Source organism: Kogia breviceps, chromosome 19 (genome assembly GCF_026419965.1).
Source record: "Kogia breviceps isolate mKogBre1 chromosome 19, mKogBre1 haplotype 1, whole genome shotgun sequence".
NCBI lineage: Eukaryota > Metazoa > Chordata > Mammalia > Artiodactyla > Physeteridae > Kogia > Kogia breviceps.
The window spans coordinates 14445959-14463933 of record NC_081328.1 but is presented as its reverse complement, the minus strand read 5'-3'; the positions used below and the strand labels follow the sequence as shown (position 1 = coordinate 14463933).

Here is a 17975-nt window from a genome sequence, read left to right as displayed (position 1 = left end):
GGTGTTCCTCCCTCCACAGTTTTTTGGAAGAGTTTGAGAAGGATGGGTGTTAGTGCTTCTCTAAATGTTTGATAGAATTCACCTGTGAAGCCATCTGGTCCTGGACTTTTGTTTGTTGGAAAATTTTTAATCACAGTTTCAATTTCATGACTTGTGATTGGTCTGTTCATATTTTCTATTCCTGGTTCAGTCTTGGAAGGTTATACCTTTCTAAGAATTTGTCCATTTCTTCCAGTTGTCCATTTTATTGGCATAGAGTTATTTGTAGTAGTCTCTTAGTATGCTTTGTATTTCAGCGGTGTCTGTTGTTAACTTCTCCTTTTTCATTTCTGATTGTATTGATTTGAGTCCTCTCCCTCTTTCTCTTGATGAGTCTGGCTAATGGTTTATCAATTTTGTTTATCTTCTCAAAGAACCAGCTTTTAGTTTTATTGATCCTTGCTATTGTTTTCTTTGTTTCTATTTTATTTATTTCTGCTCTGATCTTTATGATTTCTTTCCTCTGCTAACTTTGGGTTTTGTTTGTTCATCTTTGTCTTCTTCCTTTAGGTGTAAGGTTAGATTGTTTATTTGAGATTTTTCTTGTTTCTTGAGGTAGGCTTGTATAGCTATAAACTTCCCTCTTAGAACTGCTTTTGCTGCATCCCATAGGTTTTGGATCATCGTGTTTTCATTGTCATTTGTCTCTAGGTATTTTTTGGTTTCCTCTTTGATTTCTTCAGTGATCTCTTGGTTATTTAGTAACGTATTGTTTAGCCTCCATGTGTTTGTGAATTTTACGTTATTTTCCCTGTAATTCATTTCTAACCTCATAGCGTTGTGGTCGGAAAAGATGCTTGATACGATTTCAATTTTCTTAAATTTATTGTGGCTTGATTTGTGACCCCAAGATGTGATCTATCCTAGAGAATGTTCTGTGCACACTTGAGAAGAAAGTATAATCTGCTGTTTCTGGATGGAATGTCCTGTAAATATCAATTAAATCTATCTGGTCTGTTGTGTCATTTAAAGCTTCTGTTTCCTTATTTATTTTCATTTTGGATGATCTGTCCATTTGTGTAAATGAGGTGTTAAAGTTCCCCGCTATTGTTGTGTTACTGTCGATTTCCTCTTTTTTAGCTGTGCAGTTGCCTTATGTATTGAGGTGCTCCTATGTTGGGTGCATATATATTTATAATTGTTATATCTTCTTCTTGGATCGATCCCTTGATCATTATGTAGTGTCCTTCCTTGTCTCGTTTAACATTCTTTATTTTAAAGTCGATGTTATCTGATATGAGTATTGCTAGTCCAGCTTTCTTTTGATTTCCATTTGTATGGAATATCTTTTTCCATCCCCTCACTTTCAGTCTGTATGTGTCCCTAGGTCTGAAGTGGGTCTCTTATAGACAGCATATATATGGGTCTTGTTTTTGTATCCATTCAGCGAGCCTGTGTCTTTTGGTTGGAGCATTTAATCCATTCACGTTTAAGGTAATTATCGATATGTATGTTCCTATGACCATTTTCTTAATTGTTTTGGGTTTGTTTTTGTATGTCCTTTTCTTCTCTTGTGTTTCCCACTTAGAGAAGTTCCTTTAGCATTTGTTGTAGAGCTGGTTTGGTGGTGCTGAATTCTCTTAGCTTTTGCTTGTCTGTAAAGCTTTCAATTTCTCCATCGAATCTGAATGAGATCCTTGCCGGTAGAGTAATCTTGGTTGTAGGTTCTTCCCTTTCATCACTTTAAGTATATCATGCCACTCCTTTCTGGCCTGTAGAATTTCTGCTGAGAAATCAGCTGTTAACCTTATGGGAGTTCCCTTGTATGTTATTTGTCGTTTTTCTTTTGCTGCTTTCAATAATTTTTCTTTGTCTTTAATTTTTGCCAGTTTGATTACTATGTGTCTTGGCGTGTTTCTCCTTGGGTTGATCCTGTATGGGGCTCTCTGCGCTTCCTGGACCTGGGTGGCTATTTCGTTTCCCATGTTAGGGAAGTTTTCGACTATAATGTCTTCAAATATTTTCTTGGGTCCTTTCTCTCTTGTCCTTCTTGGACCCCTATAATGTGAATGTTGTTGCATTTAATTTTGTCTCAGAGGTCTCTTAGGCTGTCTTCATTTCTTTTCATTCTTTTTTCTGTTCCGCAGCAGTGAATTCCACTGTTCTGTCTTCCAAATCACTTATCAGTTCTTCTGCCTCAGTTATTCTGCTATTGATTCCTTCTAGTGTAGTTTTCATTTCAGTTATTGTATTGTTCATCTCTGTTTGTTTGTTCTTTAATTCTTCTAGGTCTTTGTTAAACATTTCTTGCATCTTCTCGATCTTTGCCTCCATTCTTTTTCCGAGGTCCTGGATCATCTTCACTATCATTATTCTGAATTCTTTTTCTGGAAGGTTGCTTCTCTCCACTTCATTTCGTTGTTTTTCTGGCGTTTTATCTTGTTCCTTTATCTGGTACATAGCCCTCTCCCTTTTCATCTTGTCTGTATTTCTGTGAATGTGGTTTTTGTTCCACAGGCTGCAGTATTGTAGTTTGTCTTGCTTCTGCTGTCTGCCCTCTGGTGGATGAGGCTATCTAAGAGGCTTGTGCAAGTTTCGTGATACGAGGGACTGGTGGTGGGTAGAGCTGACTGTTGCTGTGGTGGGCAGAGCTCAGTAAAACTTTAATCAGCTTGACTGCTCATGGGTGGGGCTGGGTTCCCTCCCTGTTGGTTGCTTGGTCTGAGGCAACCCAACACTGGAGCCTACCTGAGCTCTTTGGTGGGGCTAATGGCAGACTCTGTGAGAGCTCACACCAAGGAGTACTTCCCAGAACTTCTGCCAGTGTCCTTGTCCCCACGGTGAGCCACAGCCACCGCCCACCTCTGCAGGAGACCTTCCAACACTAGCAGGTAGGTCCGGTTCAGTCTCCGCTGGGGTCACTGCTCCTTCCCCTGGGTCCCGATGCGCACACGACTTTGTGTGTGCCCTCCAAGGGTGGAGTCTCTGTTTCTTCCAGTCCTCTCGAAGTCCTGCAGTCAAATCCCACTAGCCTTCAAAGTCTGATTCTCTAGGAATTCCTCCTCCCATTGCCGGACCCCCAGGTTGGGAACCTGACGTGAGGCTCAGAACCTTCACTCAAAAGGGTGGACTTCTGTGGTATAAGTGTTCTCCAGTCTGTGAGTCACCCACCCAGCAGTTATGGGATTTGATTTTACTGTGATTGCGCCCCTCCTACCATCTCATTGTGGCTTCTCCTTTGTCTTTGGATGTGGGCTATCTTTTTTGGTGGGTTCCAGTGTCTTCCTGTCGATGATTGTCCAGCAGCTAGTTGTGATTCTGGTGTTCTCGCAAGAGGGAGTGAGAGCGCATCCTTCTATGTTGCCATCTTGGTTCCTAATCCCCTTAAAGATTTTTTTTTTCTTTGCTGTTTCAGAAGTTTGGAACAATTTTAGGTAACTTATTTTAGAATGGCAATAGGCTTGTTAATTCCCAATGTAATGTCTGCATTTGGGAAACCAATAGTTTGAGAATACAAAAAGAATGTTTTAAAAGATCTTAGATGAAAAAATACAGAAATACTATATATAATGTATTATTTGAAGTTACTTAGATGGAAAATAAAGTATTTTAAAATAGTAGATAAAAAAATAGTAGGTTTACTCATGAAATTCATTATAATATAACGGTTGCCTTTGAAGAGTGGGAGAATGGGTTAGGATGGGTGGTGACCAAAAGTGACTTTTACGTTAACCATAGTGTTCACATCTTTAAGGTAAAACTTAGTGTAATTATGGAAAAATATAAATTCTGGGTTTAGGAAATACCAGTGTTTAGTACATTAGTCTTTATAGTTTGCATGCAACATTTTAAATTTTCTTGAAAATATTTGAAGATCAGATAACTCCTTTTAGCAGTTAATAGGAATGCTTCCTTTTAAACTTCACGGCTTGCCATGTTACCTAGAAAGTTATTAGGAACAAGAGCTAAAAGGTGGAACCAATCCAAGTGTTCCTCAACAGATAAATGGATAAACGAAAACATGGTATATACATGTGATGAATATTTCTCAGCTGTAAAAAGGAATGAAATTCTGATACATGCTACAACATTAGTGAACCTTGAAAACATTATGCTAAGTGATATACGTCAGATGTAAAAGGACAAATAATGTATAATTCCACTTATATGAACTATCTGGAATAGGCAAATTCATAGAGACAGAAAGTGGATTAGAGGTTACAGCCCCTCCAGGGCTGACTGGAGGATGAAATGGAGAATTTTTGCTAATGGATACAGAATTTCCATTTGGGGTGATGAAAACGTTTGGGAAATAGTGGGGATGGTGGCACAGCATTTAAAATATAATTAACACCCCTGAATCGTATACTTAAAATGGTTAAAGTGGAACAATTTATATTACAAATGTTTTAACACACCGTTTTCAAGAATGATTTAGTTAAGTAGTAGTGTTATTTAGGGGAAAAATCATGTTCAATTTTTATATTCTTAGATAAGAGGATTATCTGTAAAAAGATTATTCCCACAATTAGTTGGTTGCTAGTTGACTTCCTCTTCAGTTAATGAACTAAGGTATATGTCAAGAAAGACATAAGTTCTCAAAATTTGTATAACTATTTTTTGTTTACTTGGACAAATGGCGGAAGTGTTATAAAGATCTTTTTAAGCTATATTATTACTTGTAAAACCCAAGAGCCTTAGAGTAATTAATTTTATTACTGCTGTTTAAAATACTGGCTGCATGCTTTATTATCTTTGTTTTGGTTTGGTTTGGTTTGGTTTTTGTTGTTGTTGTTGTTTTTTGTGGTATGCGGGCCTTTCACTGTTGTGGCCTCTCCCGTTGTGGAGCACAGGCTCCGGACGCGCAGGCTCAGTGGCCATGGCCCACGGGCCCAGGCGCTCCATGGCATGTGGGATCCTCCTGGACCAGGGCACAAACCCGCATCCCCTGCATCGGCAGGCGGACTTTCAACCACTGCGCCACCAGGGAAGCCCTATCTTTGTTTTTTAAGTTAATGTTAAAGCTTTTTAATTTTGCATTTAATGAATATTAATAACTCTAGCCATATACATTTCCTTATCCTGAATCTGTGTGCTATTTCATACACTGAGGAAATAATGTCTCCTGATTAAAATTGTGTTGAAAATAAAATGTCAGCATTTCCATTTTTTGTTTTTGCTTTTTAAAATTATGTCTTTGAGATTTATTGATCAAATTGTGTTTAAACTTTAACTTTATTGAAATTTCACATGAACTGTGTTCGCCTCAGATAGTAATGTCTGTTTCTTTGCCTAGGAGGAAGAAAATTACAGAGAAGAGGGAGATCCTAGAACAAGGGCATCAGATCCACAATCTCCACCCCAAGTATCTCGTCATAAATCACACTACCGTAATCGAGAACACTTTGCTACTATACGGACGGCCTCACTGGTATGTACTACAGCAAATTAGAAATATATTTTTCATGTTGGACCTTGGCACCTATACTCAAGTATAATTATCTTTTTTTTTTTAATTTGGGGTTTATTTTGAAAAACATTTATTCAACATTTAACTACCTCTTATGAGAAAGATATTATACAAAGCACTCAGAGATGTGTACACAAATAAGTAATATATTAGAATATATTGAATTAGCTTAAGAGGGCTAAAAGGTACTAAATAGGAATTCAGATTACCTTTGAATCGGGGCATAAAGGGAGTATTTATAAAATAAATCATCTGAGCCTTTAATAATTAGTTGGTTTTAGGCACGGGGGAGAGGAAAAATGTAATTTCCACCTAAGAATTGACCAAAATGAGGGGGGGGGATGTTTGGGAAATAGCAAGTAATCCAATTTGATGTACTCAAAATGTAGTTCTTCTGATTTCCCAAATAATAAAGATAGATTATTTGTTCATTACAAGGATGTTGTTATACTGGGGTACTCATAACCCTAATCAGTCATATGTAGGACCAAAACATGATAAAGGATACTTACTAGGGATAGAAAGAAAATACATTAAGATATCAAAGGGAAAATAGGTTATTAGAAAATATGACAGAAAGAAAAAAATATATGGGAGTTACCTGAATTATCAACTACATAGCATATCTTATAAATCCCATGCTGTGGCCCATGAATCTAAATGATGTCTAAGGTCAAGAACACCATTCCCTACCATAAGTCAAGTCATTCCTACTATTCTACAACATGTAAATAATTCTTTGAACAGAGCAAGTAGCAAACAATGATTGCTTAATTTTTTCATGACTATTTTAATAAATACCTGGACAGGGGCCAGCTTGTGGGAAAACATCTTTGTGACTGGGCACATATTAAGTGTTTCCCAAGGAAGCCTTCTGTCTCAAATTTTGGCTCCCTCAAATTAATTAAGGACACTATTTATTTATTTAGTTAGTTAATTAGTTAGTTGTGCTGCGCTGCATGGCTTGCGGGATGTTAATTCTCCAACCAGGAGTCCTAACCACTGGACCACCAGGGAGTTCCGTAAGGACAGTCTTAAAAAGTTATGGCTTTAGGGCTTTCCTGGTGACGCAGTGGTTGAGAGTCCGCCTGCCGATGCAGGGGACACGGGTTTGTGGCCCAGTCCGGGAAGATCGCACATGCCGCGGAGCGGCTAGGCCCGTGAGCCATGCCTGCTGAGCTTGTGCATCCGGAGCCTGTGCTCCACAGTGGGAGAGGCCACAACAGTGAGAGGCCCGCGTACCGCAAAAAAAAATAAAAAATTTAAAAGTTATGGCTTTAGGGCTTCCCGGTTGGCGCAGTGGTTGAGAATCTGCCTGCCAATGCAGGGGACACGGGTTCGAGCCCTGGTCCGGGAAGATCCCACATGCCGTGGAGCAGCTAAGCCCCTGTGCCACAACTGCTGAGCCTGTGCTCTAGAGCCCGTGAGCCACAACTACTGAGTCTGTGTGCCTAGAGCCCGTGCTCCACAATAAGAGAAGCCACCACAATGAGAAGCCCTTGTACCGCAACAAAGAGTAGCCCTGCTCACCACAACTAGAGAAAGCCTGTGCGCAGCAATGAAGACCCAACACAGCCAAAAATAAATAAATTTAAAAAAAAAAAAGTTTTAGAAAACTTAAGATCCATATCCTTAAACCTAGTAAGTCCATTTATTTCAAGTAAAACATTCAGAGAGTAGGTATATTTGTGTACAAAGATATGAGTAACTATATTATTCAATATGATTACCCCATACCATAACTCAGGCTGACTTATGCCTTGGATTTTTTCCATACAATAAAATGTGTAGATCTTAGGTATTCAATTTGAAGTATTTTTAGTGGTACACATTATGTTAACCATCGACTGAAAAAAAAAAATTAAGATTTATTGTCATCCCAGAAAGTTCCCTCATACCCCTCTTTAGTCAAGTCTCCACTCTCATGACCACCACTTTGTTTCTTCACTATTGTTAGTTCCAACTGTTTTTGGATTTTATGTAGGTGGAATCACACAGAATGTACTCTTTTGTGTCTGGCTTATTTTGCTCAGCTTAATGTTTTTGAGATTCATCTATATTGTGTTCATCAAAGTTCATTTTTTTATTACTGTAAATATATTTCTGTTGTGTGAATATACCACAATTTTTTAATCCATTTTTCTATTAAGGAGCACTTGGTTTGATTCCTGTTTGGGGCTATTACACATAAGATTGTTATAAACATTCTTATACAAGCCTTTATGTGAACATTATGTTTTAATTTCTTTTTGGTAGTTACCTAAGAGTAGAATTGCTGAGTCATGGGGTATATATATGTTTAACTTCCTCTGTCAAACAGTTTTCCAAAATGGTTGTACCATTTCACATGCCTATCAGCAATGTGTAAGAGGTCCAGTTGGTCTATATCCTCTCCAGCATTTGGTGTTGTCACTTTTTTTAGCCATTGTAGTGGGTGTGAAATGGAATCTAATAGTGGATTTTTTGTTTGTTTTTTGCACTTCCCTGTGACTGAAGATGTCACAATAATAAGCACCTTTTCATGTGCTTGTTGTCTGTTCATATATCTTCTTTAGTGAAGTGTCTCTTCAACTCTTTTGCCTGGTTTCTTATTCAGACGGTCACATTATAATATTGATTTGTACGAGTTCTTTATATAGTCTAGATAGAAGTATTATATCTCATTTATATCTTGCATATGTTTTTTCTTCATCTGTGGTTTACCTAGTCTTTTTCTTACTGTTGTCTTGATGAGAGGTTAAAATTTTTTAGTTTTAAATTCCAGTTTAAACAACCAAATTAAAACATAGGTAAAGGACTTGAATAAACATTTCTGCAAAGAATGTATACAAGTGGCTAACAAGCACATGAAAAGTGCTCAACATCATTAGTCATTTGGGAAATGCAAACCAAAACCACAAAGAGGTACCACCTCACACCCACTAGGATGGCTATTTTTTAAAAAAAGAGGGCCTTCTCTATTGGCACAGTGGTTAAGAATCCGCCTGCAAATGCAGGGGACATGGGTTCGAGCCCTGGTCTGGGGAGATCCCACATGCTGCTGAGCAACTAAGCCTGTGTGCCACAACTACTGAGCCTGTGCTCTAGAGCCCGTGAGCCACAACTACTGAGCCTGCATGCTGCAACTACTTAAGCCCACACGCCTAGAGCCCGTGGTCCGCAACAAGAGAAGCCACTGCAGTGAGAAGCCTGTGCACCGCAAGAAAGAGTAGCCCCCTCTTGCCGTAACTAGAGAAAGCCTGTGTGCAGCAACAAAGACCCAATGCAGCCAAAAATAAATAAATAAATAAAATTTTGAGAATAATAATAATAATGCTGCAGTGAACAGGAAGGTACAGATATCTTTTTTAAAAAGGAAAAGAAAAGGGAAAAAAAATAACAAGTGTTGGAGACAGTGCAGAGAAATTGGAACTCCTGTATATTGCTGGTAAGAATGTAAAATGGTTCAGCTGCTGTGGAAAACAGTTGATGATGCCTCAAGAAGTTAAACATAGATTTATCACATGACCCAGCTGTTCTACTACTAGGTATATACCCAAAAGAATTGAAAAGTTACTCAAACAAGTACACTACACACATGTTCACAACAGCACTATTCACAATACCCCAAAAGTGGAAACAACACAGATACTAATATTCACCAGTGGATGAATGGATAAACAAATTATGGTATATGCAAACAATGGAATATTATTTAGCTATAAAAAGGAATGAAGTACTGATACATGCTATACAACATGGATGAACCTTGAAAACATGCTAAATTTAAAGAAGCCAGACACAAAAGGTCACATATTATATGACTCTGTTTATATGAAATATCCAGAGTAGATAAATCCATAGAGACAGAAAACAGATTGGTGGTTACCAAAAGGGGAGAATGGGGAGCAGCTGCATAACAGGTACAGGGTTTTCTTCTGAGGTGGTAAAACTGTCTTTTAAGTAGATAGAGGTGGTGGTTGCCTAACATCATGAATATACTAAATGCTGCTGGGTTGTTCACTTTAAAATGATTAATTTTATATTATGTGAATTTCACCTCAATTTAAAAATTCAGTTTATATATTTTTGTCTTTATAGTCAGTGCTTTTTGTGTCCTGCCCAAGAAATATTTGCCTGTACTATGGTCATGAAGATATTTTGGGTTTTTTTCTACTTTATGATTCTGGATTTTGTGTTTATGTCAAATGATTCTCAAATAATTTTTGTATATAGAGTGATACAGAAGTCAAGATTTTTGTTTTTGCTTTTATATACAGAGAACCAGTTGCGTACGCAGAATTTGATGATAACACATTTTTTCCTCTTTGAATTAACTTGTCTTTTTGGTGGAAAATCAATTGACTAAATATATTTGGGTCTATTTCTAGCTTTTATTCTGTTCCTTTGATCTATTCAGCCTATTCTTCCACCAATTCCACATTGCTTGGATTACTCAAATGTGTGTCTTCCAACTTTTTTCCCCTCAAGATTGTTTTGGCTATTGTAGGTCCTTTACATTCCAATATAAATTTTAGAACCAGCATGTCTATTTCTTTAGGAGACCGCCTGGAAATTTAATTGGAAACTGCTCACTGGAATGTCTTACAGTGATTGTCTACTTGGCTAAATAGTAGAGTGGTCTAAAATGCTTCTGAAATAAAAATGTTTTCCTTAATTTTATTCTTTTCTCTCCATTGTTTATGTGTCTAGGTTACAAGGCAAATGCAAGAACATGAGCAGGACTCTGAGCTTAGAGAACAAATGTCTGGCTATAAGAGAATGAGGCGGCAACATCAGAAGCAGCTGATGACTCTGGAAAATAAGTTAAAGGCTGAGATGGATGAACATCGCCTCAGATTAGACAAAGATCTTGAAACACAACGTAACAATTTTGCTGCAGAAATGGAGAAACTTATCAAGAAACATCAGGCCGCTATGGAAAAAGAGGTGGCTGATTCAGTATTACTAATTATTTACTCTAGATTGTAACCATCTCAGAATTAACCAAGGTGGCATTTTGATGTTAGGATATATCTTCCTCAGAACCAAGCAAATCAGTTGGGGAACGGAAGAAACATTTATGTAACTTGTATAATATCAAGTCCTGAGTCTGGGAAGCAACAGTTGTGGGATTATTTCCTGACACTGATAGTTTTATAGTAACACAGTGGGTAAATCATGCAACCATTCTAGACCCTAGGTACCCTGATTATCTGAGGAGTTTTGTTAATCACCTATCAATAGGTGATTTAGGTCTTATAAAATCATTCATGATTCTCTTCTCTGTGATTTTTGGAGACCTATCTTAAATTTATAGCAGCATTTTAATATCAGAATAATTGAAGATTACAGAGAATGTTAGAGGTAATAAAAGAGGTTCAGATTAAGATTTAGCCCATTTGTGGGTTTGTTTTTTCTTTTTAATATTTATTTATTTTTGGCTGCATTGGGTCTTCATTGCTGTGCGCTGCAGGCTTTCTCTAATTGCAGAGTGGGGGCTGCTCTTTGTTGCAGTTCAGGGCTTCTCTTGTTGCAGAGCATGGGCTCTAGGCATACGGGTTTCAGTAGTTGTGGCACACAGGCTCAGTAGTTGTGGCTCGCAGGCTCTAGAGCTCAGGCTCAGTGGTTGTGGCACACAGGCTTCATTGCTCTGTGGCATGTGGGATCTTAGTTCCCCAACTAGGGATTGAACCCGCGTCCCCTGCATTGGAAGGCCGATTCTTAACCACTGGACAACCAGGGAAGTCCCAGCCCATTTGTTTTTTTACAAATAAGTGTCATTTTACTATATGATTTAAGTATTTTTTTTAGGATTCTTTTATGTGAGACCTTTTCTTCTAATGTTTTTGATGTCCCATCAGTTAAATTTTATTTTGATAGTCACATTTGTCAGGTAAAATGTAAGCTTCTCTGTAAATTCACACAATATCTAGAAATGTGTCTGGCTTGTCCACATTGAGGCATTATTTATTATACTTACCCTGTTCAGCCTTTCCCCCCAAAATAGAAGAACTACTCTCTCATAATAGAGAATTTGGCAAAATAATCTACAGAGTAAATAATTATTTGCTTTTGAAATAATTTGTTGAAAGAATATATAGGTATTTAGAATCCTTTTGGGCATTGGATAGTATTTTTAATAACTCGGGAAGAGGTAGCTACTAACATATTTAGAAAAGCAAATCATGAAACAGGATGTGCATTATGATTACAGATTTATTTAAAATGTGTGTTTGCATAGAAGTAAATAGGAAGGGTGTGCACCAAAATGTTTATATTGGTCATCTCTGGGTGGTAAAATCATACAAGATTTTTTTGTTTTTCTGTATTTCCTAAATGATCTACAATGAATATGCATTGCCTATATAATCAGAAATAAAACAGTATGATATGTATCTAATATTTAACATTTTCATATGACTTAATATATGTTAAAGGTCAGGGTTTAATTTGAAGAGGAGTATATTACATTATTTAATATACAAATCAATCTAGATAAAAGGTCATGACTTGGGCTTCCCTGGTGGCGCAGTGGTTGGGAGTCCACCTGCCGATGCAGGGGACGTGGGTTTGTGCCCCGGTCCAGGAGGATTCCCACATGCCGCAGAACAGCTGGGCCCGTGAGCCATGGCCGCTGAGCCTGCATGTCCAGAGCCTGTGCTCCGCGGCGGGAGGGGCCGTGGCAGTGAGAGGCCCGCGTACCGCAAAAAAAAAAAAAGTCATGACTTAATTATATTTGTGGATATATATATATTTTATTTTCTTGGGGGACGACATATTGTTAAATTTTTAGAAAGATGAAAACATTTTGTTTCTGTAAAAGATCAACATATTAAAGATGAGTTCCATTTTACTGGTTCTCTGAAATTCAAATAAGATGCTGAGTAATTGGTATTGGTAATGCTTATACTGATTTTATGTTCTTAAGGGGGAAAATATCCTTAGGTGGTATATATTAAACTGTTGCTTTGAATCTACTTAACTAATTTGATCCATTTTTTAAATTTCCCATAGGCTAAAGTGATGGCCAATGAAGAGAAAAAATTTCAGCAACATATTCAGGCCCAACAGAAGAAAGAACTAAACAGCTTTTTGGAGTCCCAGAAAAGAGAATATAAACTTCGAAAAGAACAGCTTAAGGAGGTATCTATTTTATAAAAATTTTCACGCCAGTTGTCTGCTTATTGATTTTATCTATTGATGTTGATCAACTCGTAGAACCATTAGGATAAATTCTTTTGTTGTTTGTGGCCACTAAATGTTTACCAGTTTGAATGAAGGCATTGATTTTAATCAGTTACTCTTCAACAGAGATCTTCAATTGAGTAGGATCTAAAAAGAATCATCTCCTAAAAATATAAATTATTTTATTTATAATAGTTTTCGTATGCACTTACTAAATAACTGACTCACTGGAAATAAAATATTTGAGCTGTGATCGTCGTGGAAGCAATTTAAGGGCAGCTGGCCTGGGCTCAGGGCTAGAATCCCTGAGGACCCAGGAAAGGGCAAGGAGGCGGGTGGCAGGCTCCCCAAGGACAGGTCTGAAATCATCAGGATCTAGATGGGTATTTGGCTTCAGGGCATTTATTTCATGTCCCTCCATACAGGCCCTGGGGCCAGGTTTGGGGGCAAGAGACCATGCAGGGGTAGCAATAAATAACATGGACAGACAGAGCTCCCCTCCAGACAGATGAGATTAAAGGAGGTTACAGGGGAGCCACAATGCGGAGGTGGGGCACTGGCAGGGCGGGGGCAGCTGGGAGGGAGGGGGAGGCCAGGCCCTCATTGTCACCTGCCGCATCCCTTTCCTGCCCCAGACTCCGCTACTTTGGGGAGGAAGGGAGCCCCCCCCCCAAAAAAAAAAATACTTGAACTGTGAAAGGAAGCCACACATTTCTTTTTTTAAACGTAGACCAGGGCTTCCCTGGTGGCGCAGTGGTTGAGAGTCGGCCTACCGATGCAGGGGACGTGGGTTTGTGCCCCGGTCAGGGAGGATCCCACATGCTGTGGAGCGGCTGGGCCCATGAGCCATGGCCACTGAGCTTGCGCGTCCGGAGGCTGTGCTCCGCAGTGGGAGAGGCCACAGCAGTGATTAAGAATATGCCTGCCAGTGCAGGGGACACAGGTTCGAGCCTTGCTCCGGGTAGATCCCACATGCCGTGGAGCAGCTAAGCCCACGTGCCACAACTACTGAGCCTGTGCGCCGCAACTACTGAAGCCCACGCATCTAGAGCCTGTGCTCTGCAAGGAGAAGCCACACCAATGGGAAGCCCGTGTACCGCAATGAAGAGTAGCCACTGCTCGACACAACTAGAGAAAGCCTGCACGCGACAACAAAGACCCAATGCAGCCAAATGTAAATAAATTTATTTTTTAAAAAAATTAGACCATACCTTCTTACTTTTGGCTCAGAAGATTACAATAATTTGTTTATAGAGTAAGGATAAGAGGCAGATTTGCTCATCACATTTTCTTTAATAGCAAAACATGCTGATTATTTATTTATGATTCCATGATTTCATATTTATTTGCTCTCCATGTGCTGAATTTTTTTTTTTTTTTTTTGCGGTATGCCTCACTGTTGTGGCCTCTCCCATTGCGGAGCACAGGCTCCGGACGTGCAGGCTCAGTGGCCATGGCTCACAGGCCTAGCTGCTCCGCGGTATGTGGGATCTTCCCGGACCGGGTCACAAACCCATGTCCCCTGCATAGGCAGGCGGACTCTCAACCACTGCACCACCAGCGAAGCCCCATGTGCTGCATTTTTTAACTTCTTTTAAAGTAGATGTAGTCTGACTTTGAAGAACACCTTGATTGTTCCAAGGCAGTTTCTGAAAGGGGGTAACTGTTCGGGATAGTAGTCAGGAGAGAGAAATGATATGTCTCAATTTAGACCCCCTTTTACAGACTGATTGACTGAAATTTTTAGTCCATGTAATTAATTATTAGGGCACTGATAAATTAATTGGTCTTGATAAAATAATAGTAATCTCTTTGCTAGTAATGCTTTTGTTTGTGTAGGAATTTATAGTCACTTATTTAAATGTTATTATGGACATATTGGCCCAAAAGCTTGCTGTATATACCCTGCCAACTGAGCTTCATTGAAAAGATTTTTCTAACTCTACAGGATATAACCTGTAATATATTCCCGTGACTGTATATTGGCACATTGGGTTTGAAAAGACTGTAAATAGGTCCCCAACTGTAAATAAATATCCAACAAAATTCAGTTTTACAGATCCGTTTCCCAGTGAAATGAGGTTTTAGTTTTATGGGTGCATTGCTTTAGATAATCCTTTAGGCATATAACAGGTAGTCCAGCTAATAAATTCATTTTCTTTTAGAAGCCAAGTTAGTGTGTATTTATGTGTGTGAGTTCATTTAAAGCAATGAAAGGATATATTAGAATCTTAGTGGAGAAGTTCCCTGGCAAAAGATTTTGAAAAATATACCCAGGTGATTATTTATGTGCCCTTTCTCTTCCCATAGTGTGTGTACACATATACCCTTAAGTTTAGAACTACTAAAATTTTTTAAATGTGTTTGTATATCTTATGAACTAAAGTTATAAAGAATTGATCTCTTTCTGGAAAACCAGGGGAAGGACCATAAGGTTAGTAGTCTTTGAAAAATTATCTTATACCTAGGAAAGATGGCTTATTTATATACTGTGCAACATTATTGCTTTTCAGTTTGAAGATATACTAGTATTAATTATCCTAGAGTTTGCCTCATTGAGTGCATTGTCAGTGTTCTCATCTGGCCCAATATAAATGCATTTTCATTTAGGTAGTTTGTAAGATAATATATATATATTTTTTGAAGTATTGTGTTAATTTCTTCTGTACAGCAGGGTGAGTCAGTTCTACATATGTATATTCTTTTTCATATTCTTTTCCATTATGGTTTATCCCAGGATATTGAATATGGTTCCCTGTGCTATGCAGTAGGACCTTGTTGTTTGTCCATCCTATATGTAATAGTTTTGCATCTGCTAACCCCAAACTTGCCAGTCCTTCCCTCCCCACTGCCACCAGCAAGTCTGTTCTCTATACCTATGAGTCTGTTTCTGTTTGTAGATATGTTCATTTGTGTCATATTTTAGATTCCATATATGTGATATCATATAGTATTTGTTTTTCTCTTTTTGACTTACTTTGCTTAGTATGATAATCTCTGGGTCCATCCATGTTGCTGCAAAAGGCATTATTTCATTCTTTTTTATGGCTGAGTAGTATTCCATTGTGTGTGTGTGTGTGTGTGTGTGTGTGTGTGTGTGTGTGTGTGTGTGTGTATCACATGTTAGGTAATATTTTATTTTTATTTTTATTATTTTTTTTATCGGAGTATAATTGCTTTACAATGTTGTGTTAGTTTTTGCTGTACAATGAAGTGAATCAGTTATATGTATACCTACATCTCCTCCCTCTTGGACCTCCCTCCCACCACCACCCCCCCATCTCCCCCATCCAGGTTTTCACAGAGCACTGAGCTGAGTTTCCTGTGCTTTATAGGATGTTCCCACTAGCTGTCTGTTTTACGCATGGTGTATATATGTCAATCCTAATCTCCCAATTCTTCCTACTCTCCCCTTCTCCCCACTCCTGTGCCCACAGGACCGTGGAAGGTAATACTTTAAATGCTATAGAAAAGCACTGGTTTTGATTTGTTTAGTTAAATACGATTCATAAAAAGCGTTTCTATTCTCCCATGGTTTTGTTGATTTTCCATTTAATTTCGAATTCTTTTATAACTGAGTCTATCCATAATTTTGCCAAAAACTTAATATTTAGAATGTCAGAAACCAAGAAGTGACACATTAGATGTATTTTTGCCCTAATATTAATTCATATAAATGATTTTTACCTGAAAGCACTGCCTTATGTCTCTTCTTGGGAAGCATTTTTTTTTTTTTTTTTGCTGTATGCGGGCTTCTCACTGCTGTGGCCTCTCCCGTTGCGGAGCACAGGCTCCGGACGCGCAGGCTCAGCGGCCACGGCTCACGGGCTTAGGTGCTCCGCGGCATGTGGGATCTTCCCGGACCAGGGCACGAACCCGTGACCCCTGCATCGGCAGGCGGATTCTCAACCACTGCGCCACCAGGGAAGCCCCTTGGGAAGCATTTAAAGAATGCTTTTACTTCATTTACCAATACTGTGCTTTTAAAGCTAGGAACCATCGTAAATGTAGCTGTGTAAAGCTAAAAGGTATGCATGTTTTCTAGCATATGTTTCTCTTTTCCTGTCCTACTTCACCGGTTAACTCAAGAAAAGAAAAATATTACCTACCTCCTTAAGGTCATTGCCCTGCCTTGAGCATTAGAAAGGACACAGATAAAGTACTTTTATTTAAATGCACCAAATACCAGATGATATATTCATGCAATTAGTTTTTATGTATTTTGAACTGAGTTTTTTTTTATGTTGCCAGGAGCTGAATGAAAATCAGAGCACCCCCAAAAAAGAAAAACAGGAGTGGCTTTCAAAGCAGAAGGAGAATATACAGCATTTCCAAGCAGAAGAGGAGGCTAATCTTCTGCGGCGTCAGAGACAATACCTAGAGTTGGAATGCCGTCGCTTCAAGAGAAGAATGTTACTTGGGCGCCATAACTTAGAACAGGACCTTGTCAGGGAGGTACGTTTGAAACGAGAATATTTCCTGAAAGTATGTTTGTCATTTCCCAGACTCAGGGTCTTTGCACTTGTACCTCCCTCAGCCTGAATTCTTCTTCCCTAGATTATCTGCATGGCTTGCTTCCTCCCTTCATGTCTCTCCTCAGATACCACCTCCTCAGAAGTGCCTTCCCTAATGTCCAAATCCTTCTTCTTCTTTAAGTGCTCTTCTCTGCACTTCTCTCTCTTACACATACACACTTTTTTTTTTTTTTTTTGCGGTACTTGGACCTCTCACTGTTGTGGCCTCTCCCGTTGCGGAGCATAGGCTCCGGACGCGCAGGCCCAGCGGCCATGGCTCACGGGCCCAGCTGCTCCGCGGCACGTGGGATCTTCCCAGACCGGGGCACGAACCTGCGTCCCCTGCATCGGCAGGCGGACTCTCAACCACTGCGCCACCAGGGAAGCCCCACATACACACTTTTTTGGGGGAAGTTTCTCGTCCTGCCTAGAATGGAAATTTTATAAAGTCACTGGTTTTGTTCCAGTCTTTATATCCCCCTAGTATCTGGCCCATAGTAGGTATTCAATAAATATTTATTAAATACATATTAAATCTATGAATGAGAGGGGTGTTCATTTTTAAATACCATAAAATTATTGGATACTTTATACCTTTTGAACTGAAATGGGTGCCATGAAGTATGTGTTATCATTTAACACATTTTTTATAATCATGTAATTATTAATTGGGCAAATGTAGAAACTCTTATGCCAGTCAAAACAAATATTCTAACTATCAGGGATACCTGTGAGCACAGATTAATTTATTTCCAAGAGTGGCTTAAAATAAACTTCAAGTATAGCATAATTGTTCAGATTCACTAATAATTAAAGAAATTCAAATTAAAACAGTTGCATCAATT

General features: G+C 38.8%; 1 protein-coding gene across 5 annotated transcripts in view; it reads left to right on the top strand.

Annotated features, from left to right (window-relative positions):
• TAOK1 (TAO kinase 1) overlaps positions 1-17975 on the top strand; it is a 152135-nt gene that overhangs the window by 116733 nt on the left and 17427 nt on the right. For all 5 annotated transcript variants that reach the window (XR_010838361.1, XM_059046282.2, XM_067022198.1 and 2 more), the window contains 4 exons: positions 5276-5410; positions 10142-10378; positions 12446-12574; positions 16868-17071. Coding sequence is in view for 4 of the 5 variants with exons in the window: in XM_059046282.2 (XP_058902265.1) it covers positions 5276-5410; positions 10142-10378; positions 12446-12574; positions 16868-17071 (705 nt within the window). In the remaining variant the exon portion in view is untranslated. The remainder of the gene's footprint in view (positions 1-5275; positions 5411-10141; positions 10379-12445; positions 12575-16867; positions 17072-17975) is intronic.